Consider the following 27,351-nt stretch of genomic DNA (forward strand, 5'->3'; position numbering starts at 1 on the left):
GAAGCAAATAACAGTGCTGCAGTAATCCGTTTGCTTCACTACACAATGGACAGAGCTGTGTAGTTTCCTGAAACAGTTGACAGACGATAGTGCAAGGTGTCTGCCTCCTGCTCATCAGATATTAATGGCCTATCTTGAGGACAGACCATTAATAGTGAAATCCTTGACCATCTCTTTAAACGAAATTGTAATCCTAAGGCCCCTTTCACACGGGCGAGTTTTCCGCTCGGGTGCAATGAGTGAGGTGAACGCATTGCACCCGCACTGAATCTGGACCCATTCATTTTGTATGGGGCTGTGCACATGAGCGGTGATTTTCACACATCACTTGTGTGTCGTGTTAAAATCGCAGCATGCTCTATATTGTGCGTTTTTCACGCAACGCAGGCCCCATAGAAGTGAATGGGGCTGCGTGAAAATCGCAAGCAAGTGCGGATTCGGTGCGATTTTCATGCATGGTTGCTAGGTGATTGATCATGTGATGGACCATGTGATGAGCACAGTGATGTCATCAAAGGTCCTATTCCTCCCAGGTCATCGAAGAAGAAAGAAGACGTGCCAGGCAGTGCGAACAAGTGGATGAGGTGAGTTTTATTATTTTTATTTTAACCCCTCCATCCCTAATATACTTAGCATTCTGTATTAAGAATGCTATTATTTTCCTTTATAACCATGTTATAATGGAAAATAATAAAATCCACATAACATCTAAACCAAACCCGAATTTCTGTAAAGAAGTCCGGGTTCGGGTCTGTGTACCAAACATGACAATTTTTCTCACGTGCGTGCAAAACGCATAAAAATGCTTTGCATTCATGGGGAAAAATTGTGCATTTTCCCGCAACGCACCCGCATCTTTTCCCGCACTTTACCTGCAACGCTCGTGTGAAAGAGGACTAACAATTGTACTTGTTTAGTATGCTTGGAATACAAAATGTATGAAGAAAAAAAAAAAAAGTTTTGATCCTGAGTTTAGTAGTCTGTCTTCCCTTGTCCATGCTTGTTAATGAAGACTTTACAAAACAGAGACTCAGCCTATGTTAGGAATAAAAAGACAGAAATATTCAGAGATATGATTGTTTTGATGCATACAGTATAATAGTAGAATAAGGCATTGTAACTCTTACTACAGAATTTACTGTTTAGGCAACAACAATATTGGAAAAAAGCAGCACTCAGGAAAAAAAAAAAATCTACGGTCATAAGCAAAACCTAAAATGGTTTTACTACTTAAAGGGGTTGTCTCACTTTACCAAATGCCATTTATCATGTAGGGAAAGTTAATACAAGGCACTTACTAGTCTACTGAGACTGTCCATATTTCCATCCTCGTTATACACTGCTCGTTTCTGTGGTCACGACCACCCTGAAATCCAGCAGTGGTGCCCGTGCTTGCACACTGTAGGAAAAATTGCTGCTGTGTGAACACTCCTTCGGTTCCATCCACCAAAGAGCGCAGTGCTTTTTCCTATAGCGTGCAAGTACAGCCATCGCTGCTGGATTTTAGGTTGGTCATAACCATGGACACTACAAATGTATAATGTGATTGAAAAATGAATCCAGCCCGCAAAGGAGACAATATGGACACTCACAATACATTAGTAAGTGCCTTGTATTAACTAACTTCAGCAAATCCCATTTATCATGTAGAGAGAGACTACCCCATTTAACTAAGGAATCTATTTATTGTTCTAGCACTATCTACAGCTGAAGCCATTACAGAGATAATAATGACATTACGATCCAGGGTTGTTGCGGGTATCAAAATATCGATACGATACTGGGATTTGACATTTATCAATACTAGGCTGCCCTACTGCACAACTTAGCATCAGAGAATATGAGCGCGCTGCTGTCAGCACTGGGGAGAAGGAGTCACTCTTTCCCTCCCCCCTGTGCCGCCGCTGCTGACAATAAGAGGAGAGACGGGAGGAGGTGCGGGTGCACTGCACAACCAATGATAACTATCAGGATATGTAGAGTGGTGCCCAGGGATCTCACTGCACTTACTATTATTCCTGGGTGCCGCTCTATTCACCCGCTGTGGCCCCTGGTATATTCTCCAGCTCTGTATGCCAATTGCTAGCATCAGAGCAATGGGGAGGAGACTTCTCTTTTTCTCAATGGGTGTTCCTTCTCCCTGGCTGTAGCGCTGTCCAATCAAAGAGCAGAGCGTCACAGCTAAGGAGAAGGTGATTTTTTTTTGTTTTTTTTTTCTCTGCGCTTTGATTGGACAGTGCTACAGCCAGGGAGAAGGAACGCCCATTGAAAAAAAGGGCAGTCTCCTCCCCATTGCTCTGATGCTAGCAATTGTGACTGGTTTGGTCGCGGATTCAGTAAGTCGTCCTGCTGGCAGTTGGCCCAGCGGAAAGGGGACCCTTTTCAGACTTTGTCCGTGAAGTGAACAGAATAACATAGTTAATGGTTAGGTGTGTCACCTTGAATGTTAAGGGGCTGGGCTCCAATGCCAAAAGGCGCTTGGTGCTCCGGGAGCTCCGCAACCTAAGGGCAGACGTGGCCTTTCTCCAAGAGACCCACTTCGACCAGACAGGATCTTTTAGTTTTGCCAAGCACCACTACCCGCACGCTTTTCTAGCTAATCACAGTCGTCGAAAGGCAGGTGTTGCTATATTGCTGTCGGACTCTTACTCCATCTCAGTAGCCTCCTCTCACATAGACCCTGCGAGCCGCTATATCATTCTAGAAGGGATTTACCAAGGTCACCCAATGGTGCTCTGTAATGTGTATGCTCCCAGCTTCCATTTCTGCGTCGAGTACTATATAAACTTCAAGATCTGCCTCCAGCGGCATGGATCCTGGGTGGAGATTTTAATATGCTTTTCTCCGAGAATGCTGATCAATTGTCCCTCCTCTCTACCTCCCAACCCTCAACCCAGTGTCGTGAGGCTAGGAATATTCACAGCATGATTCTGCGTTTTGCCCTTTACGACCTCTGGATAGTGGATAATGGATAATCCCTAGAGTCGAATGTTCGCCTTCTATCCCCCCGCTGCCCAATAAATTACACACTCGGATATTTTATTTTTCTTTGGCAACGCTCTGACTTTAAAGATGATGTGTGATGTTTCCATTGGACTTATCTCCTGGTCAGATCACGCACCAGTCACCCTCACCATTTCCTCCCAGCCTGTAACACAGCGCACCTGTCACTGGCGCCTAAATGACTCCCTACTGAAATCTCCATCCACCCGTGCGGACATTGAGGGGTACATACGAACGTTCTTAAGCGAAAACACCGGCTCGGTCTCGTCCCAGGCCGTGCTTTGGAAAGCCCATAAGGCAGTAGTTAGAGGCCAGTGTATTGCACTGGCCTTGCAACTTAAAAAACACAGAACACTTCGGGTTTGGGAGCTCACGGCTCAAATTAACTCGCTACAATCCGGATTGAGCCTTAAGCCAAGCCTCTCTCTCCTCAGGGAGTTAGTGGAAGCCCGTGCAAAACTGAAGGATGCCTCCATACATAATGTGGAATGGATGCTGCACTACTCCAAGCAGAGATATTATGAGAAGGGAAACAAAGCCCACACCATTTTGGCCCGTCAGCTACGGGACTCTGCCTCCAAACATACATGAAAGACACAACTGGCTGACCCCAAAGCGATAGCCTGATGCTTTCATGATTATTAGAAAACCACAGAAATGCACTTTGTAAAGTAGATGCAAGCATTATATATGGACTAAGCCCTCATTCTGATATAATAATATCTGAGATACTTAGCCAATATATTTTAAATAAAATACATCTGAGCCCGCCTACCAAGCGCCAAGGTAGTCTCAGGTCAGGCGGGTCCTACACTAAACCTACCTAAGCCATTGGGCTTCTATGTTCAGGAGCGAAGATGCCGCACATATGGTATGCTGCTCCTAGTCACCTCCATGTGCATCATGCAACCAATGGGAGAAGGAGCAAGCACAGCCATATGTATCACCAAATTAAGGCGCTCTATTGGATAGGGGAGGGGGCAAAAGTGCAGAGGAATGCTACTCCCAAGATAATGGGTGCGCATTAACACTTGAAGGTGCCACTCCCTCAAGCAAATACTACATAGAACAAACCCAGAAAAAACTAAGATAAAAACATCCTGCACGATATGATATAGAAAACTGCGGATGTCCCTGGCCATATCATTAAAGAAAACCACTGAAATGCACTTTGTAAAGTAGATGCAAGTCCAAATATAATACTTGCATCTACTTTACAAAGTGGTTTTCTTTAGGCCTCATGCACACGACCGTTGTGTGCATCCGTGGCCGTTGTGCCGTTTTCCGTTTTTTTTTGCGGACCCATTGACTTTCAATGGGTCCGTGGAAAAATCGGAAACTGCACCGTTTGGCAGCCGCATCCGTGATCCGTTTTTCCTGGCCGTGAAAAAAATATGACCTGTCCTATTTTTTTCACGGCCAACGGTTCACGGACCCATTCAAGTCAATGGGTCCGTGAAAATCACGGATGCACACAAGATTGTCATCCGTGTCCGTGATCCGTGTCCGTGATCCGTGTCCGTTTTTTCCTATCATTTCAATGGCAAACTTGACTTAGATTTTTTTTTTCATTTTTCATGTCCGTGGATCCTCCAAAAAACAAGGAAGACCCACGGACGAAAAAACGGTCACGGATCACGGACCAACGGAACCCCGTTTTGCGGACAGTGAAAAAATACTGTCGTGTGCATGAGGCCTTAATGATATGGCCAGGGACATCCACACTTTTCCATATCATATCGTGCAGGATGTTTTTATCTTAGTTTTTTCTGTGTTTGTTCTATGTAGTATTTGCTTGAGGGAGTGGCACCTTCAAGTGTTAATGCGCACCCATTATCTTGGGAGTAGCATTCCTCTGCACTTTTGCCCCCTCCCCTATCCAATAGAGCGCCTTAATTAGGTGGTACATATGGCTGTGCTTGCTCCTCCTCCCATTGGTTGCTTGATGCACATGGAGGTTACTAGGAGCAGCACACCATATGTGCGGTGTCTTCGCTCCTGAACATAGAAGCCCAACGGCTTAGGTAAGGTTTAGCGTAGGACCCGCCTGACCTGAGACCACCTTGGCGTTCGGTAGGCGGGCTTAGATGTGTTTTGATCAAAATATATTGACTAAGTGTCTCAGATATTATCATATCAGAGTGAGGACTTTGTCCATATATAGTGCTTGCATCTATTTTTTTAAGTGCATTATTATCTTATTTCTGTGGTTTTCTTCAATAATATGGCCAGGGACATCCGCGCGTTTTTATCTTAGTTTTTTCTGTGATTTTTTTTGTCGATGAATGGGCTACTGCCCTCGGATCACCTCTTTCTCGCAGTGCCTGGCAGACTATATGGAACAGTGCAGCCAAATCCTCTATTTGCACCACATACAAGGAGACCCAGTATAAGTTGGTATTATACTCCTGCTCTCCTACATTGTATAAACCCTACTGTTCTGTCTGTCTGCTGGCGGTGCTTGAACAATGTAGGCTCCTTGTACCACATTTTCTGGACATGCCCTAGCATTACCCCATTTTGGGAAGAGGTAAAAGATGTGGTTCACTGCCTTTTCGGATCCCCTATAACGCTGGACGCAAAGGTCTACCTACTTAACTTACTACCTCCGGGGCTGAGCAAGTGCTCTTCCAGACTGTTCCTCTCCCTATGTACCGCAGCTAAAACCTTCATCACTAAATCCTGGAAACAGACTACACGCAGCTCCCCCGACATGTTTCACCGCTAAAGGCGGCGTCTTCAGGGGAAATGGCTTCATTGTGGCTCCATTTCCCCTGAAGACGCTGCCTTTAGCAGTGAAACATGTCATGGGAGCTGCGTCTTGAATGAGTTTTAATGATTATGGCAGGGCAAATATCTGAACATTAGCACGGCGATCTGCAGACGCCGAGCGTATATATGCTCATATGATAGGGGCAGCTTAGACATTATTTGAGGTGCTAGCAGCAAACAACTGGGGTAATCCTAGAAAGGTTTAAAATTCCAAATAGCAAAGAGCACTCCCTTAAGGTCGAATAGCTAATAGAGTGTGGTCTAGGTTATAGAGTGTTTGGTGCTAGATGACACTGCAGACATAAAAAACAACAATAATACAGACCACACACTACGTCCAGGTGGATATGCAAATAATATCCTCCTGATTCTACTACATAAAGTAATAGTATGCTATACATTTAGCCCCTATCAAGTACCTCTCCATATGTATTTTGAAATCTTCACCTTTGGTTTTCGTTTTTTTTTGTTTTGAAAATATGAAATAAGTTATGTTTTAAATAAAAGACCAGAAACAGGAATTTATAGTCCTTGACTATTGAACTATCATAACATACATGGGCATTACACTTAGGGCTCTTTCACACCTGCGTTATTGTCTTCCGGCATAGTTCCGTCGGATTATCCTAATGCATTCTGAATGGAGTGAAATCCGTTCAGGATGCATCAGGATGTCTTCAGTTCCGGAACGGAACGTTTTTTGGCCGGGGTAAATACTGCAGCATGCTGCGCTTTTTGCTCCGGCCAAAAAAACTGAAGACTTGCCGCAAGGCCGGATCCGGAATGAATGCCCATTGAAAGGCATTGATCCGGCCTTAAGCTAAACGTCGTTTCGGCGCATTACCGGATACGACGTTTAGCTTTTTTAGAGTGGTTACCATGGCTGCCGGGACGCTAAAGTCCTGGCAGCCATGGTAAAGTGTAGCGGGGGAGCAGCATACTTACCATCCGTGCGGCTCCCGGGGCGCTCCAGAGTGACGTCAGTGACTATAGCTCAAACTGCTGTAGGACTTGTGAGGAAAAGGGAAGTTTATTCCATATGTGGTGGTCATGCCCTATTAATCCATTTTGGGAGAGTGTTTTTAACCTTCTCTCAACAATATCGAATTTCCTGATTCCCCTCAACCCTTCATTGGCTGTATTATCCATTGGAATAGGGAACCTACCTTACTCGCATAGGCCGGTCATAATGGGTATCTTATCAGCTGCAAGGAAACTTATTGCGACCTCATGGAAAATGCCGATTACACCTAAGCTAACTGATGTGATCTCTCTAGTAAATCAATATATGCAGCATGAATATATATATATATATATATATATATATATATATATACACACATACATATACATACACACACACACACACACACACACAAGCTCTTACAATGACCGCTTACAAACTCTCAAAAGATGGAAATATGGAACTCTCGTTTGCAGCTAAAATTCCTTCATCGACTTTGTAGTGATTGATGTCATAGTATTAATAGTGGGAGAGAGCGGTGGATGAACAGCTATATAATGACACGTCTTATTGATATATTTAGATTATACTACTACTCACACCTGGATTTTAAGATATTGAAATACACTATATCTCATAGAAGGATCACAAGTTCTGGATTTGACTGAATTTATGTTATTGTATTGACTATGTAAAAGTACGATATAATGTCATGGATGTAATTTACATACAGTACAGACCAAAAGTTTGGACACACCTTCTCATTCAAAGAGTTTTCTTTATTTTCATGACTATGAAAATTGTAGATTCACACTGAAGGCATCAAAACTATGAATTAACACATGTGGAATTATATACATAACAAAAAAGTGTGAAACAACTGAAAATATGTCATATTCTAGGTTCTTCAACGTAGCCACCTTTTGCTTTGATTACTGCTTTGCACACTCTTGGCATTCTCTTGATGAGCTTCAAGAGGTAGTCACCTGAAATGGTCACCTGTATGCTATTATTGATATTGTCTTATACAAGTGGCATAGTTACTACCTGCTATATTCTCTATACTTCTGTTGGAAAATCAATAAAACTTGAAAGTTAAAAAATAAAATAAATGACATAAGTCCATCAAGTTCAACCAAGGGATAGGTGGGGACACTAATCCTACCTGCTGTTCGTTTTGTAATTTTGCTAATTTTATCTCCTTTTTACAGATTTTTATTAAGCCCTTTGTAATCTTCAAACGCTACTGCTGACCCCTCAGATTTGTATTTTTTTAATGCCCTTTTTTTGTCTTTTATTGCCCTTTTTACAGTAGTTGTAAGCCATGGGGGGTTTAATTAAAGCAGTTTATACTTGTTACCTAAAGGAATACATTTTTATCCTCAGTATTATGTGACAGTAGCTGCTCCCAGTTTATGAAATGCTGCCCTCAGCTCAGGGAAATTAGCCTGTTTAAAAATTTGCTTCTTATGGTTTAGGGGAAATATAATTATATTGTGGTCACTATTACCTAGAGTTTCTCGAACAGTATCATCTCCAACAAGCTCTGCATCATTAGAAATGACCAGGTCTAACAGAGCATTGCCCCTAGTGGGAGCTTCTACAAACTGGCCTATAAAGTAGTCCTGCAGCAAGTTGAGGAATATTCTCCCCTTTGAGGTTGAGGCAGAATCATGACCCCAGTCAATGTCTGGGAAGTTAAAATCTCCTCCTTTTATGACCACTGTACGAGCCCGCTCTATTTGGTCTTGCAGTTGCGTTTCTATCTAGTCTGTGATGTTATAGGGGGTATAGATTACACCAAGTATCATTTTTTCTGTGTTTATATCCCTTTGAACTTCCACCCATAAGGTTTCCACATCCTCACCCACAATTGCCTCTTCCACACTTGTCTTCAGATCACTCTTCACATACAGGCACACGCCACCACCATTTCTATTGACCCTGTCTTTCCTAAATAAAAGTAAACCCTCAATATTTACAGCCCAGTCATGCGAAGAATCCAACCATGTCTCAGCCACACCAACTACATCTATGTTTTCTTCTATTACCATAGCCTCCAGCTCCCCCATTTTTCTAGCTAGAATTCTGGCATTTGTGAAAATACATTTTAAATTACTATTACCTATAAAGTGAATATCTGGGATTTTTGGGTTACCTTGGTTGAGGTTTGTATGTAACAGGTTCTTGTTACCAGCAGTTCTATTTTTCATCGGTGTATAGTTCTGCCCAGTCTTCTCCCTACTTTCCTCACTAACGCCAGCCCCCACTAGATCACCACTGTCCCCTCCTAAATCCCACTCTCTATCTACACTATCTACCCATTTATTAGTATGACCCCCCACCCTCCCCCAGATCCTAGTTTAAAAGCTCCTCCAGCCATCTAACCATTTTTACCCCCAGGGCAGCTGCACCCTCCCCATTAAGGTGCAGCCCGTCCCTACTGTAGAGCCTGTAACCGACAGAGAAGTAGGCCCAGTTCTCTATGAACACCCAAACACTTCCTTCCAGCACCACTTATTTAACTCCCTAAGCTCCCATTGTCTCTCTGGTGACGCTCATGGCACTGGTAGTATTTCTGAAAACACTACCTTGGAGGTCCTGGACTTGAGCTTCTCTCCTCCTAGTTACCTAAAATAATTTTAAGGACCTTCCATCACCCCCTGACTGTCATTGGTGCCAATGTGTTCCATGACCGCCGGGTCTTCCCCAGCCCGACCCAGCAATCTGTCAATCCAATCCGCAATATGCTGAACACGAGCACCCGGAAGACAACATACTGTTCGGCATTCACGGTCTCGGCGACAGATGACTCCGTCTGTCCTAACAATAGAGTCCCCTACCACCAGCATCTGTCTGACCTTTGCTGCACTCCTTTTCCCATTCTTCCTGCAGGGACCATCCTCCTGGTTGCTAGGAGAAACGCCCTGCTGGAGTGTTGCTGGTCTGGGCTTTCATTCCTAATATCTACAATCTACAAGATTAGGCAGAAAGAGGCCAAGCAAGTTATAAGAACTTCTAAAGCTCAGGCAGAAGAAAAACTAGCTCAGTCTATGAAAAAAGGGGATAAGACATTCTTCAGATATATAAATGAAAAAAGGAAATTAAAACAAGGAATAACTAAATTAAAAATAAAGGACGGAAGGTATGTAGAAGAGAATAAAGGGCTAGCCGACTGCCTTAATGAATACTTCTGTTCAGTTTTTACAAAAGAAAAAGAAGGAGAAGGACCTCCACTAGAAAGGATGACTTAAATTGTTTGATGCATGTGTCTTTACAGAGGAAGATGTTCTAAGTTTGCTGTCTAGAGTGAAGACAAATAAGTCACAGGGGCCTGATGAGATACACCCAAAATTATTAAAAGAGCTTAGTGGTGAGCTGGCAAAACCGTTAACAGATTTATTTAACCAATCATTAGTAACAGGAGTCGTCCCGGAAGATTGGAAATTGGCAAATGTCGTGCCCATTCACAAGAAAGGTAGTAAGGAGGAATCGAGCAACTATAGACCAGTGAGTCTGACATCAATAGTAGGCAAATTAATGGAAACCCTATTAAAGGATAGGATTGTGGAACATCTAAAATCCCATGGATTGCAAGATGAAAAACAGCATGGGTTTACTTCAGGGAGATCATGTCAAACAAATCTTATAGATTTTTTTGACTGGGTGACTAAAATAATAGACGGTGGAGGTGCAGTAGACATCGCATATCTAGATTTTAGTAAGGCTTTTGACACTGTCCCACATAGAAGACTTATCAATAAACTGCAGTCATTGAGCATGGACTCCCATATTGTTGAGTGGATTAGGCAGTGGCTGAGTGACAGACAACAGAGGGTTGTAGTCAATGGAGAACATTCAAAACAAGGTCATGTTACCAGTGGGATTCCACAGGGATCTGTACTGGGACCAATTTTGTTTAATATCTTCATAAGTGATATTGCAAAAGGCCTCGATGGTAAGGTTTGTCTTTTTGCTGATGACACAAAGATATGTAACAGGGTTGATGTTCCTGGAGGGAAACGCCAAATGGAAAAGGATTTAGGAAAACTAGAAGAATGGTCAGAACTCTGGCAACTGAAATTTAATGTGGATAAGTGCAAGATAATGCACCTGGGGCGTAAAAACCCAAGGGCAGAATATAGAATATTTGACACAGTCCTGACCTCAGTATCTGAGGAAAGGGATTTAGGAGTAATTATTTCAGAAGACTTAAAGGTGGGAAGACAATGTAATAAAGCAGCACGAAATGCCAGCAGAATGCTTGGATGTATAGGGAGAGGTATAAGCAGTAGAAAGAGTGAAGTGCTTATGCCGCTGTACAGATCACTGGTGAGACCTCACTTGGAGTATTGTGCGCAGTACTGGAGGCCATATCTCCAGAAGGATATAGATACTCTAGAGAGAGTTCAGAGAAGAGCTACTAAACTGGTCCATGGATTGCAGGATAAAACTTACCAGGAAAGGTTAAAAGACCTTAATATGTATAGCTTGGAAGAAAGAAGAGACCGAGGGGATATGATAGAAACTTTTAAATACATAAAGGGAATCAACTCGGTAAAGGAGGAGAGCATATTTAAAAGAAGAAAAACTACCACAAGAGGACACAGTTTTAAATTAGAGGGGCAAAGGTTTAAAAGTAATATAAGGAAGTATTACTTTACTGAGAGAGTAGTGGATGCATGGAATAGCCTTCCTGCAGAAGTGGTAGCGGCAAATACAGTGAAGGAGTTTAAGCATGCATGGGATAGGCATAAGGCTATCCTTCATATAAGATAGGGCCAGGGACTATTCATAGGATTCAGATATATTGGGCAGACTAGATGGGCCAAATGGTTCTTATCTGCCGACACATTCTATGTTTCTATATCAGCCAAACAGGCATATTTACTAGGGTGTTCCAGCTCAGGACTAGCCTCCCTGGCACTTTTCCCATCTACCCCTTCTACCTACATTAACCCAACTGCTGACCTGATAGTTCTGATTTTGCACTCCTCCTCCATTTCACTGACCCTAGTCAGGGCCTGCACAGTGAGGTATTAGCCTCTCTCCAGGTCTTTAACGCCCCTAAGTATTTCAAGCTGCTTATTTAGATCCAAGATCTGGGCTTCCAAACATGCAACATGATTGCATCTAGTGCAAATGTAGTCACCCTCGAATGGCTCTTCAAGGCACGCATACATTGCACACACTTAGTAGCATTGTCCATGGAGCACATGTTTAAATGAGGATGAACAGTAAAGAAGGAAAACAGTAAATATGAGTTAGAATTAGACCCTGTCTGCTGTAGTTGAAGGATTAGCTAGAATCAAGCCAACAATACACAAGGAAAATCTATCAAACCTTAATTGCTTGCTCCTTGTCTTAAACTTCAGTTCTTTAAACTTCACTTATTCACAAGCCCATTCAATACAGCAAGGCCATGTACAGTGAGATACAGCAAAGCCACGGGGATACTATGTTATAAATCCAATCTTATTCTATATCAGGCATGCTCAACCTGCGGCCCTCCAGCTGTTTTAAAACTCCAACTCCAACAAAGCTCTGCTGTAGGCTGATAGCTGTATGCTGTTCGGGCATGCTGGGAGTTGTAGTTTTGAAACAGCTGGAGGGCCGCAGGTTGAGCATGCCTGTTATATATTGCCACTAGGAATCTAGCAATTAATTTTGAAAGCCTGACATCACAGAAGACACTGAGAGCCGCAATCTGCACTTAGGCTTAGTCCCATATCCAAACCTGGTAGTAAAAATTTCAGAATAGCTGTAGGCTTCTGATAATGAATTTATTAATTCTAGTAAGAAGCAGGGCGGCACTACCTTCTTTGAATTCGCGGTGCACGTGTCCGTGGAATGGCGTCCAAACAAACGTTTCAAGGAAAAGACCGGCACTTCGCAGATGTAGATCACAATGTAGATTTATTCAGTCACATATTCAAGTGGCATAGTGACGCGTTTCAGCACAAGTGTGCTTTCATCAGACTGCAATAAAACATCTTACACTCCAGCTATTTATACATAAATGAAACACTAAGGAACTGACATCAAAGGAGCTCCGCCTCCCTCATTAAATAAAAATTTGCATATCAAATAATCGCAATGAGAAATTCGCAATGAAAAATTCACAATAGAAAATTCGCAATAGAAAATTCGTAAAAACATATCCACTCCAGATCCAGTAAGCCTCTCTTTTCAATAACAATTTATTTCTGTCACCCCCTCGACGGGGTAATGATACACCTTCAATAATCTGATACCTCAACTGCGAGATGTGTTTTTTATCATGAAAATGAAGGGGTATTGGGAGTAATAAATTCTGTTTATGGATAGTAGATTTGTGTTTACTTAGTCTGTCCTTCATTCTCATCGAGGTTTCCCCCACATATAGTAATCCACATGGACATTTAAGAATGTAAACCACAAATCTACTATCACAGGTGAACGTGCCCCTTATTGGAATATTTTCACCTGAGTGAGGGTGGGAAAAACATGAACCCTTTATAATGCTGGAACAATTGACACAATTTAAACAAGGAAAAGTGCCCCGTCTAGGTGTAGATAAAAAACTCTGTCCTCTTTCTATTTTATTGCTTCCCACGTCTGCCCGGACTATTTTATCCCTAATATTTTCTGCCCGTTTATAGCATATCATGGGTGGCCTCTGGAATTCTATCCATGGATAGGACTTTGATAATATGTGCCAATGTTGATTAACAATAGTCCTAAGGCGCTGGGACCAGCGATGGTATTTAACCACTAAGGGGATCCTTGTTTCTTTCTTAGTTCTATCCAATGGTGTAATCTCAGCTTTATTACGCTGTATTTTCAATAGATCAGGGGGGTAGCCTCGCTCTCTAAATTTATTGGTCATATCGTCTAATCTTGTTTGACACATATCCCTATCACTAACGATCCGTCTAACCCTCTGGTATTGGGAATATGGGATAGATTCCTTGATGGTTGCTGGATGACTACTTGAAAAGGACAGCAAACTGTTCCTTTGAATTTGAGAATAAAGGATGCAACTCCTGACTCCAAACACCCTGGACTAGCTGATCTCCACTGTGAGCCCCCCAACCTGACCCGCTTACATCTGTTATCACAATTGGGTCTGAGGATCTCCACTGAACTCCTTGGTTCAGATGTTCCCATTGTAGCCACCACTGTAGAGAGGCTCTCACCTGAGGAGGAAGAGACACCCTGTTATCTAGGGATAAGCAACTTTTGTTCCAGGTGGAAAGGAGAAAGGCCTGTAGCATTCTGCTGTGAAACTGCGCTCACCTGACTGCTGGAATGGCTGAGGTCATTAAACCCAGGACTACCATAATTTCTCTGAAGTACACCCTTGGGTGAGACCGGAAAACTGAGATTCTTGCTATTATATTCTGGATCTTCTGTTCCGGGAGAAAGGTGGGAATCTAGAAGGATCCCAAGGAAGATCTTTTTGGTGGGGATCAAGTCAGACTTCTCCAGATTTAATTTCCAGCCTAGGGACTGAAGGACGTCTCTGACTACCTGGAACCTTCTGAGGAGAAACTCTGATGTATGAGCCCTAATCAGGAAATTGTCTAAGTAGGGTATAAATAGGATCTATTGCTGATGTAAAAACCCAGATACTTCTGCCATGATCTTTGTAAAAATTTGGGGAGCAGATGAAAGACTGAAAGGGAGGCCTTTAAATTATAGATGGGTCAAGCGATTTTCTAGGTAAATTGCAAACCACAGGTATTTCTGATGATCTCTGTGAATGGGAACATGATTATAGGCATCTGCCAAATCTAGAGTTATCATGAAATTCTATTCTACAACCGTAACGTATTAGATCTAGAACCCAGGGGGATTTGAAACCCTTCCTGAGCTCTTTCCTTTTCTGGTCAGGCCTGCCCTTTCTTTGTGTACAAAAGGAGTGGCGATGCTGAAAAAGTCTGGATTCTGATGGGAAGCCTTTCTTTCTATAAGATGCCTTGTCCAAGATGTCATCTAGTACTGATCCGAAGAGCCTGTCCCCCTTGCAGGGAATACTACATAGCTTGCCTTTAGAGATATTTTCCCCAGACCAGGACCTTAGCCAAAAGGACCTTCTGGCAGAGTTAGACAGGGCCGCTGATCTGGCGGAAAGCTTAACTTAGTCAGCCGAGGCATCTGATAAGAAATTTGTAGCCTGCTTTAACACTGGTAGGGAGGACAGGATATCCTCTCCAGGAGTACCTGGAAGTAAATGTTCCTCTAACTGAGATAGCCATAAAGACAGGGTCCTGGCGGTGTAGGTAGCAGCAAGGCTGGGCCTTAACATGGAGGTACCTGTTTACAAAGATTTCTTCAGAATACACTCATTTTTATCCATAGAGTCTTGTAAGAGGCCTACATCCTCAAAGGGGAGGGAGGACTTCTTAGATATTCTGGCTACCGGGGCGTCCACCCTGGGAGTTTTATCCCAATGGACAGAATCCGCATCACTAAAAGGGTATTTTCGCTTGAATACCCTAGAGACTCCTGATCTTCTCTCAGGTTCCTTTCATTCGTCTGCAATCAATTTCCATAGGCTTTCGTGGACTGGGAATATACGTATTTTCCGATCCCCCAGACCTTTAAAAATTAGGTCCTGAATTGACTAGGCCTCTTGACTACTCAATATTCATGGTAGATCTGATAGTTTTTAGGAGAGATTCAGTGTCTTCAATGGAACATGGGGTCTACCAGATTCATCAGTTGAAGAAACTGAGTCGGAATCGGAGGAGACTTCTCCTTCGTCAAAATCGACATCGAGAGGTGCGTCAGGATTAGATCTGGGGGTAGAGGGTCTCTGAGGAATCACAGCCATCTTAGCTTCAATGGTGGAGCTGACTTCCTCTTTAATGAAAGATTTCAGGCTGTCCACTAAAGATGGGGTCTCTTCAGCCATAATCTTATCTGTACATCTCTGGCAAAGGGGTTTCTTTATGTGGGCGGCAAGCTGCTTTTTACAGATAGCACTTTTTTTTTTTTTAATGAAGGTTCCCCACTTTTGCTGCAATAAAAAAAATAACCCCTTCAGGAAGAGCTTATGAGTAATTAAATTAAGTGGGAACCTTCACAATTAAACCCAATGGTGTACAAAAAAGAAAAATGCAAACAAGCATCATCAGGAGGAGGCTTACCAGGCTTAGGGCCTTTGGAGGGTCTGCCGACTTGTCAGCAGGCAGGGACATGGCTGCTCCAACACACAGATGCTTCCACAGCATTTATCTAGTACTTCCGGGTCACGTCGTACAGCGCGCACATGCTCCCATGCGACCTACTCTCGTGAGACTCCGGCCCAGAGTCTCGCAATGCCGGCTTGCTCCCCTAGCTTGGAGGCGCGGTATTGCCCAGGGGCTGCCTGAGATTTGCAGGATTTATGCCTAGATGCCGGAAGGGCCTGTATCTTGCCCAGGGATCCCGGCGCCATGCTCCAGCCCTCCTGACAATTTTTTTTTTTTTTATCAAATCTTTTTTTTTATTGATCATATATATTAAACTTTTCCTGAAATCATATTGACTCTTCCATCATATCGCAGAAAATTGAAAAGTACAGTAACATAAGACAGTATCAGATACCACATCCATCTCAGCAGTATATACTGTACACAATCAAGAGTGGATATAGCATATTATAAGCACAAAGCATATCATAAGACAACCCCCCCCCTCCCATAACCAGCCTCCCCCCTCCCCAAAGTGTAGGAGCATGAAAATCTCTGACATATCTTATATCACAATATGGGTATGAGACATCCACTCATTCCACAATCTTTCAAACTTCAGAGGACAATCTCTCCTAATGAACACACTTTTTTCCATAATCAGTATGTCATACACTCTCCGCACAAAGTCATCCACCGTTGGCGGCCTCCCCTGAATCCACCGCAGTGCCACCAGTTTCCTGGCCACATACAGCAGCCTTCCCACTGCCACCTTAACCAACTCACCCTCTCCAATCTCTGACATATAGCCCAACACACACACACACACACACACACCTTAGGATCCTTCTGCAAACTCAACGCCAATTTATGATTAATCATGGCCAGCACCTCATCCCAGTATCTACCTATCACTGGACACGACCAGAGCATATGCAACAGGTCCGCTCCCTCCTCCATGCACTTCGGACACATCATCCTTCTTGACACCAATTTTTCGTAAAAATACCGGCGTTTTATATACTCTGTGGATGATGAAAAGCTGCGATAGTTTAGCCTGTTCACTTAGGGACACTCTGGGAACTGACTCAAATATATCTTCCTACTGATCTTTAGCTATGGCCCCCATATCGCCCTCCCATTTCATCATCCGCGACAGAGGAAACACATCTAGGAACTTGTCTAGCAATAAAGTATACACCTGCAAAATCAATCCTCTCTTCCCCCCTTTCGGGAGAATACGTTTATGTACCACATCCATTTTAGCTATAAAACAACCTTTCCTCACTGTGACATCGTAAGCATGCCTCAATTGTAGATACTAAAAGAACCATAGCCTGGGGACATTAAATTCCTGCTGTAGACCCTGGAATGATTTGAACACATTACCCTCCATCAGTTGACCTATCCTCATTACCTCATGAGATTCCCAATTCCGAAATCCTGACAAAGACGTGAATTCTGGCAATAAGTTATTATTCCATATTGGGGAAAGCTCACCAACTCCTCCCACACCTCTAAGCTGCTTCACCTTCGCCCATACCTTCTTCATAAGTTCAATAAGCAGGACCTTCTCCTTCCCCACATGCATTCCCGCCCCCTCCAATATACACATGAGGTCTCGACTGCCCACCCAGTGCTGCAGCATCTTGCCTGTCACATCCGGCAACTGAAATTCAATCCAGCCCTTAAAGTGCTGACACTGGGAGGCCAATAAATAGATCCAGGCATTCGGAACTGCCAAACCACCTTCTGTCTTAGGGTACTGCAACGTCTCTAGTTTGATCCTTGCTTGGCCATACTTCCAAATGAGGTCCCTGAACATAGAGTGAATCTTCCTGAACCTATCTAAAGGGATCCACATGGGGGCATTATTGAGCACATAAAGCAGCTGAGGCATCATTACCATTTTCAAAAGGTTCACTCTACCCACTACAGACAGAAAGAGCCTACACCAAGTCCTTACCTTACGCCTAAAGGCAGCAAGCAAAGGGGTCAGATTCAGTTCTTCAAAATCTAACAGTCTGGGTGTTATGTACAACCCTAAATATTTGAACTTGTCCACGCATGGTATTGTACTACTAACTCGCTCAACTGATAGGACCTGCCCATCTACAGGCATCAGAACAGACTGCCAATTGATCTTAAGTCCAGAGAAGCTCCTAAATCTATCTATCTGTGACATGGCCGCATCCAGTGATGCCCCAGTATCGCCCAAAAAAGCAATGAGTTATCAGTGTACATAGCCACCATGTTCTGTACCACACCGTATCTGAACCCCACAATATGAGGTGACAGGCGTATTAAAGCTGCTAGTGGCTCAATAGCTAGAGCAAACAATAAAGGCGATAGTGGGCATCCCTGTCTGGTGCCCCTAGCCAGAGCAAAGTTATCTGACAACCCCCCTTTAGCTCTAATGCGCGCTCTGGGACTCGAGTACAACACCCTTACCCACTGAATAAACCGAGCACCAAAGCCCATAGCTCTCAAGATTCCCCACAGATAGTTCCACTCTACACTATAAAACGCCTTGGCGGCATCAAGAGTAAGCAAGGCCCTGTCTCCACAATTATCTGCCGGAATACTCAAACTAGCATATAGTCTTCGAATGTTTATAGCAGTCGACTTCACAGGTATGAAGCCTATCTGATCAGAGGGTACAATAGTCAGAATCACCCTGGACAACCTGTTCGCCAACACCTTCGCAAGGAGCTTTACATCCGCTGTTAAAAGCGAAAACGGTCTATAGGAATTAGGTAATTTGGGATCCTTCCCAGGTTTGGGAATGACTACAATTATAGCCTCCTGCATAGAATGTGGTAGCGAACCCGTCTCCAGTGAATGTTCAAGCACCTTAAGCAATTCTGGGAATAGCACCCCTTGCAGTTTCTTATATACCTCCACCGGCAGTCCGTCTGCCCCGGGAGCCTTGCCGTTCGCCATATCTCCAAGTGCTGCCTCCAGTTCCTCAAGTGAAATCGGCTCTTCTAATCTTTCCCTATCCTCATCTGACAACACCGATAGCTGCGCCTCCTCCAAAAAAGCTGTCAAACCTTCCTCCAAGCTAGGGGCAGAAGATGCGTATAGGGACATAAAGAAAACTTTTAATATGTCCAATATTCCTTTTGTGTCCTGCCTACAGTTCCCAGTTCCATCTCTCAGTTCACCGTCCTGACAATTTAGCCAGGGGAACCATGGACCCAAAAAGGATGAGCGACGTCTTCCTAAGCAGGAGGGAACCCCTGCTATAATCTCCACTTCATCCCGAAGGGACATGAAAAACTGGAGGAGGTATAGGGGAGGAGGCTTTTAAATGATTGTTCGCGTTGTTTCCTGTCCCTGGGAGGCGGGGTATACTCCTTAGTGCAGTTGGAGACGTATGGAAAAAAATAATTTTTTCTCTTCATCTGTTGAACAGTTTTCTTGTTCACCTTCCGCCAAATCCATACAAGAGTATGATGAATCTTTAGAATCCAAATCTATTACTTCTCTGGATTTTTTTCCCTTTCTTTTTTTAAAAGACAAAGATGTAGAGAAGTTAGACATTGCTGATTGAATCTCCTCTTTCACCATCGTTTTATTATCGTTCATAAATGTAGGTGTCTCATCTTGAACCACTTGAGTACATCCCTGACAAAAAATTTTTTGCTAGCAGCATCCAATTTCTTACTACAAATAGCACATTTTGAATAAGTGGTGGTTTTGACTTTAACTCCAGGTTCCTTTCCTATCTAAAACACAGAGGGAAAGGAATCTAAGTTCTCCTACAAAGCATACATATATCCATCGGATTAGAGTGATGTCCACGGTCTGTCCAGAAATGGTTTCACCGCATTTCTCCTCATCTGCAGGCATCTCTGGCAATCCACCACTCTCACCACTTATGATGGGGTAAGGAAGGTTTAACCCTGCTGGGTATCGCAGAACTTAGCAGGTCTATAATAAAGCAGCAGTGAGATGCTACCTTTACCAGCTTACCCTGCCGTATCCCCCTGGTTACAACCTGGGCTCAAAGACCTTCTTCACTGCACTATCTGTCCCACACACAGATACGAAAAACACTGAAGATGGGAGGCGAGTCGGGGAATTTAACTTCTCGTGGAGACGACTGGGAAAAATCTATTCTATAGAAGGCCTTAGGCTACTTTCACACTAATGCTTAGGATTTAGCAGGCTCTCTCTGCATTCCAGCATTGCCAAAAGCTTAAAGGCTATGTAGATCCTCGGGGCAATTTTTTATGATTTCATATTACCCATTTTAGAATACAAATTTTTTCGATTGGTCTTTATTAACCCTATCACAAAGGGTACTACACTACTTTCTACACGACAGGGGGTGATCACTACACTACTTTCACCGTTTATCGCTCGGTCATGCAACTTACCACCCAAATGAATTTTACCTCCTTTTCTTCTCACTAATAGAGCTTTCATTTGGTGGTATTTCATTGCTGCTGACATTTTTACTTTTTTTGTTATTAATCGAAATTTAACGATTTTTTTGCAAAAAAATGACTTCACTTTCAGCTGTAAAATTTTGCAAAAAAACGACATCCATATATAAATTTTTCGCTAAATTTATTGTTCTACATGTCTTTGATTAAAAAAAAATGGTTTGGGTAAAAGTTATAGCGTTTACAAACTATGGTACAAAAATTTGAATTTCCGCTTTTTGAAGCAGCTCTGACTTTCTGAGCACCTGTCATGTTTCCTGAGGTTCTACAATGCCCAAACACTAGAAAAACCCCACAAATGACCCCATTTCGGAAAGTAGACACCCTAAGGTATTTGCTGATGGGCATAGTGTGTTCATAGAACTTTTTATTTTTTGTCACAAGTTAGCGGAAAATTATGATTTTTATTAAAAAAAAAAAATTTCTTACAAAGTCTCATATTCCACTAACTTGTGACAATATGTGAGAAGTACTTTGCAATCAAAATCTGTAAAAAAAATGGCCTGCGAAATCCGAAAGGTGCTCTTTGGAATGTGTGCCCCTTTGCCCACCTTGGCTGCAAAAAAGTGTCACACATCTGGTTTCGCAGGCCATTTTTTACACATTTTGATTGCAAAGTTCTTCTCACACATTTAGGCCCCTAAATTGCCAGGGCAGTATAACTACCCCACAAGTGACCCCATTTTGGAAAGAAGACACCTCAGGGTATTCCGTGAGGGGCATGGCGAGTTCCTAGAATTTTTAATTTTTTGTCGCAAGTTAGTGGAATATGAGACTTTGTAAGGAAAAAAGAAAAATCATCATTTTCCGCTAACTTGTGACAAAAAATAAAAAATTCTAGGAACTCGCCATGCCCCTCACGGAATACCTTGTGGTGTCATCTTTCCAAAATGGGGTCACTTGTGGCGTAGTTATACTGCCCTGGCAATTTAGGGGCCCAAATGTGTGAGGAGTACTTTGCAATCAAAATCTGTAAAAAATGGCCTGCAAAATCCGAAAAGTGCTCTTTGGAATGTGTGCCCCTTTGCCCACCTTGGCTGCAAAAAAGTGTCACACATGTGGTATCGCCGTACTCAGGAGAAGTTGGGGAATGTGTTTTGGGGTGTCATTTTACATATACCCATGCTGGGTGAGAGAAATATCTTGGCAAAAGACAACTTTTCGCATTTTTTTATACAAAGTTGGCATTTGACCAAGATATTTCTCTCACCCAGCATGGGTATATGTAAAATGACACCCCAAAACACATTCCCCAGCTTCTCCTGAGTACAGCGATACCACATGTGTGACACTTTTTTGCAGCCTAGATGCGCAAAGGTGCCCAAATTCCTTTTAGGAGGGCATTTTTAGACATTTGGATCCCAGACTTCTTCTCACACTTTCGGGCCCCTAAAAAGCCAGGGCAGTATAAATACCCCACATGTGACCCCACTTTGGAAAGAAGACACCCCAAGGTATTCAATGAGGGGCCTGGCGAGTTCATACATTTTTTATTTTTTTTGCATAAGTTAGCGGAAATTGATTTTTTGTTTTTTTCTCACAAAGTTTCACTTTCCGCTAACTTAGGACAAAAATTTAAATCTTTCATGGACTCAATATGCCCCTCACGGAATACCTTGGGGTGTCTTCTTTCCGAAATGGGGTCACATGTGGGGTATTTATACTGCACTGGCTTTTTAGGGGCCCTAAAGCGTGAGAAGAAGTCTGGAATATAAATGTCTAAAAATGTTTACGCATTTGGATTCCGTGAGGGGTATGGTGAGTTCATGTGAGATTTTATTTTTTGACACAAGTTAGTGGAATATGAGACTTAGTAAGAAAAAACAAACAAAAAAATATATATATTTCCGCTAACTTGGGCCAAAAAAATGTCTGAATGGAGCCTTACAGGGGGGTGATCAATGACAGGGGGGTGATCAATGAGGGGGTGATCACCCATATAGACTCCCTGATCACCCCCCTGGTAAGGCTCCATTCAGACGTCCGTATGATTTTTACGGATCCATGGATCGGATCCGCAAAACACATGCGGACGTCTGAATGGAGCCTTACAGGGGGGTGATCAATGACAGGGGGTGATCAGGGAGTGTATATGGGTGATCACCCCCCTGTCATTGATCACCCCCCTGTAAGGCTCCATTCAGACGTCCGTATGATTTTTACGGATCCATGGATACATGGATCGGATCCGCAAAACACATGCGGACGTCTGAATGGAACCTTACAGGGGGGTGATCAATGACGGGGTGATCAGGGAGTGTATATGGGTGATCACCCCCCTGTCATTGATCACCCCCCTGTAAGGCTCCATTCAGACATCCGCATGTGTTTTGCGTATCCATGGATACCAAAACACATGCGGACGTCTGAATGGAGCCTTACAGGGCGGTGATCAATGACAGGGGGGTGATCAATGACAGGGGTGATCAGGGAGTGTATATGGGTGATCACCCGCCTGTCATTGATCACCCCCCTGTAAGGCTCCATTCAGACGTCCGCATGTGTTTTGCGGATCCGATCCATGTATCCGTAAAAATCATACGGACGTCTGAATGGAAGCCTTACATGGGGATGATCAATGACAGGGGGGTGATCAGGGAATCTATATGGGTGATCACCCGCCTGTCATTGATCACCCCCCTGTAAGGCTCCATTCAGACGTCCGCATGTGTTTTGCGGATCCGATCCATGTATCCATGGATCCGTAAAAATCTTACGGACGTCTGAATGGAGCCTTACAGGGGGGTGATCAATGACAGGGGGGTGATCAATGACAGGGGGTGATCAGGGAGTGTATATGGGTGATCACCTGCCTGTCATTGATCACCCCCCTGTAAGGCTCCATTCAGACGTCCGCATGTGTTTTGCGGATCCGATCCAAGTATCCGTAAAAATCATACGGACGTCTGAATGGAGCCTTACATGGGGGTGATCAATGACAGGGGGGTGATCAGGAAGTCTATATGGGTGATCACCCGCCTGTCATTGATCACCCCCTGTAAGGCTCCATTCAGACGTCCGTATGTGTTTTGCGGATCCGATCCATGTATCCGTGGATCCGTAAAAATCATACGGACGTCTGAACGGAGCCTGACAGGGGGGGTGATCAATGACAGGGGGGTGATCAGGGAGTTTATATGGGGTGATCATGGGTTCATAAGGGGTTAATAAGTGACGGGGGGTGTAGTGTAGTGTGGTGTTTGGTGCGACTTTACTGAGCTGCCTGTGTCCTCTGGTGGTCGATCCAAACAAAAGGGACCACCAGAGGACCAGGTAGCAGGTATATTAGACGCTGTTATCAAAACAGCGTCTAATATACCTGTTAGGGGTTAAAAAAAATCAAATCTCCAGCCTGCCAGCGAGCGATCGCCGCTGGCAGGCTGGAGATCCACTCGCTTACCTTCCGTTCCTGTGAGCGTGCGCGCCTGCGTGCGTTCACAGGAAATCTCGGGTATCGCGAGATGACGCGCCGATGCGTCCAGGAGGAATAAATCAACCACCTCCCGGACGCATCGGTGCGTTAGGCGGTCGGGAGGTGGTTAATGAGTGTTTATAAGGTCAGAGGTCAGGAGCCCGTCAGCTCCCTGCCTGACGGAGCAGAGAGGAAATTTAGAACCAGCTACTTGGGAAACTAAAAGCTGTGCAGGGAAAACTGTTCAATACTTTTAATGAAGAACAAATATAAAAATGATTTTAGCTGAAAAGGAGTACAAATGTAAAAGTTGCTGTCTGGCCCCTTTAACTATAATGGGGACCGTACAGAATAAAATAAAAGTAGACAGCTCACTTATGGAATCTAGGATATAAATGACAAGGATGGAAATATAAATATAAACCAAGGACTCATTTCTCTGGTGCCAACAAAGGAAAATGAAATACAATATTCAAAAATAGTGAGGTCCGGCAGCAACCTGGCAAATAGGCCGAGAATCGGCCAGAAGAAAACCGCTACCGAAACAGCCTGCCAGATACTAAGTATTAATGTGAAACTAGCTTTAAACTGGCACTGTACTTCAGGAAACCTTCTAATATACACTAACCTAAAGAATTATTAGGAACACCATACTAATACGGTGTTGGACCCCCTTTTGCCTTCAGAACTGCTCAGGTAGCCCGTGGCATTTAAACGATGGCCAATTGCCACTAAGGGGCCTAAAGTGTGCAACATCCCCCACACCATTACACCACCACCAGCCTGCACAGTGGTAACAAGGCATGATGGATACATGTTTTCATTCTGTTTATGCCAGATTCATTTGAATGTCTCAACAGAAATCGAGACTCATCAGACCAGGCAACATTTTTCCAGTCTTCAACAGTCCAATTTTGGTGAGATCGTGCAAATGGTAGCCTCTTTTTCCTATTTGTAGTGGAGATGAGTGGTACCCGGTGGGGTCTTCTGCTGTTGTAGCCCATCCGCCTCAAGGTTGTGCGTGTCGTGGCTTCACAAATGCTTTGCTGCATACCTCGGTTGTAATGAGTGGTTATTTCAGTCAACGTTGCTCTTCTATCAGCTTGACTCAGTCGGCCCATTCTCCTCTGACCTCTAGCATCAACAAGGCATTTTCGCCCACAGGACTAACGCATACTGGATGTTTTTCCCTTTTCACACCATTCTTTGTAAACCCTAGAAATTGTTGTGCGTGAAAATCCCAGTAACTGAGCAGATTGTGAAATACTCAGACCGGCCCGCCTGGCACCAACAACCATGCCACGCTCAAAATTGCTCTAATCACCTTTCTTTCCCATTCTGACATTCAGGAGATTGTCTTGACCAGGACCACAACCCTACATGCATTGAAGCAACTGCCATGTGATTGGTTGACTAGATAATCACATTAATGAGAAATAGAACAGGTGTTCCTAATAATTCTTTAGGAGAGTGTATATGATAGTGAAATAGCAAAGCTTTGGGTCGGTGGGGGTCTGAGTGCTGAGAACTTTGCTGATCACTAGAACGAGGAAAGGTAAATGCTCACATACCGTATGTAGAACAAGCTCTCTTCTTACTGCAGGATATGGAAACAAGATTGACTCAGTAGAAAGTCTATGGGCTCATCTCTATTTTATCTCCTGCAGAGTGTGAGCGTTTCTCTCTCATCATTCTAAAGATAGGCAGGGGTCTCATTGCCTAAAACATTGATCAAAACTTTTAATATGTCGCTTTGGGATATCAAAAGTTTTAAAAAATGCAGTGCCATTTTTAATTTTTTCTATGCTTAAAAGTTTTTTTTTGTTCTTTGTATGTTTCTAACTAAGCAAATGTAAGGGCTTTACAATGCACTTTATCTGTAGTGGCTTCTTTCTCATATTTCACTGAGGGTCACATGACCTGTGATGTCAGCTTCTCTCCCTGCTTTGATGATGTCTCGTACACAAGCCTGAGAGAGCAGGTCTGCATCTGTACACAAGACGTCACTGTGCTGGCCATGCCCCCCTGGCATTGCCATCTGCCCTCTCCCTGGATTCTCCAGGACACTTTAACCCCTTCTGCAGCACAGACTCAGGGCTGAAGGCTTTGCTGAGTAGCTGCAGGCAGTGAACAGACACAGGATCTTCCCTCCTCATCCTGCAGACACAGAGCTGACAGATTGAGTTCTGCAGAACATTGCACAGCAGGTAGGGTAAGATCCTGTGTGTATGAGCATTGTCACTGTACAACTGTGACTTGTAGTCCTACACATACAACAAGCTGCTGAGTATCCTAGCAGTCAGACATGTCACTCAGGGCAGCACTATTATTCACTCTCTTTGCAGAGCAGGGGAACAAATATCTATGAAGAAAACCTCAGAGATTGTTGTTACTGCAGGTAAACAGGGGCCAGAAGAGAACCAGGGAAATTAGGAAATATATATATATATTTTTTTTTACCTAAAACTTTCTTAGATTAGTTATATATTGCTGACCGTTATATTTACAGTGCTATTTTATTTTTATTTATTTTTAAACCCAGACAACCCCTTTAACTTTTGGGAATTAGAATAAAAAAATAAAAATAAAAAAACAGTAAAGAAAATTTTCCTAATTGATTTGTATATTTTACACGGAAAAGGCTACTTATAAAAGATCAGGAAAAACCATAACATGAGTGATAAATAAAGCACTTCACTTACTAACTGAAGTTTCATTTATGATCAAATGTTTTCACTATCCAGAAACTTGCTTTGGGCAGTCTGTTGGTGGCACAAGGCTATCCAACTGATGTCGATTTCTAGTCTTAACAAGCCACTCATTGAATTTTTGTTCAACAAGCGTCTGGAATTGCTTTCGCTGCTCCCTGTAAAAAAAAAAAAAAAAAAAAAAAATAAATAAAAAAAGGCACAAAAGAAAATAATCTATAAAAGCACTTTTTAAAATATGTTATAAAGGCTTATACTATTAGATGGAGTTGAGAGAGCGAAAAGCAGCAGAGCAGTCTTTATCACAATTTTACTAAAAAAAAGGGATTTGAATCTTCCTTTTTAATGATCCCATTTTTTTCTCTTCCTCGGACAACTATTTACATGATTGTTCCTGAGGTCTGATGGAATTGAAGCGGAGAGGGCATGGCAGTTACAGTGAAAGTGTAGCCTCTTGGTCCTAGAGGCTCATTTGCAAATATTAAAACATAATTTTTCTAATCAAAATTCGAACCAAACACAGATGCCTTCAGCTGCCAAGTGCACAAGCAACAGGTTAGACAGTTTTTAAAGGGTTTCTACCACCAGAAATACTGTTATGTAGCTGACTGACATTAGCGATGCGCCCATGTCAGCACTACATAACAGTATGTTTCTAATGTTACATAGTCGGCGCAGGCGCAGTGAGGAAGCCGGCACCAGGATCGCATCATTCACTCACTGCGCCGAAGACAGAAGTGAACGGCGCAGGCGCGGGATTTCGCCAGCGATGCAGCGAACAGTGGCATCAATCAAGAGGAGCTGGGCGGGCACAACACCGGACCTGGGCAGAATACAGGGTGAGTGGACTGAGCCTCTAGGTGCTGATTTTACGCCCAAA

At 43.3% G+C, this 27,351-nt stretch overlaps 1 protein-coding gene across 1 annotated transcript in view; it reads right to left on the bottom strand.

The window, feature by feature from the left end:
* Nucleotides 1-573: 573 nt before the first annotated feature.
* The window catches only part of TBCCD1 (TBCC domain containing 1), a 105,031-nt gene continuing 78,253 nt past the window's right edge, over nucleotides 574-27,351 (bottom strand). Inside the window, exons 6-7 of the mRNA XM_044293232.1 lie at nucleotides 26,466-26,629; nucleotides 574-1,035 (exon numbers count right to left, since the gene is read on the bottom strand). Of these exons, the coding sequence (XP_044149167.1) occupies nucleotides 26,500-26,629 (130 nt within the window). The 3' untranslated portion in view covers nucleotides 574-1,035; nucleotides 26,466-26,499. The remainder of the gene's footprint in view (nucleotides 1,036-26,465; nucleotides 26,630-27,351) is intronic.

This window comes from Bufo gargarizans, chromosome 5, assembly GCF_014858855.1.
Source record: "Bufo gargarizans isolate SCDJY-AF-19 chromosome 5, ASM1485885v1, whole genome shotgun sequence".
NCBI lineage: Eukaryota > Metazoa > Chordata > Amphibia > Anura > Bufonidae > Bufo > Bufo gargarizans.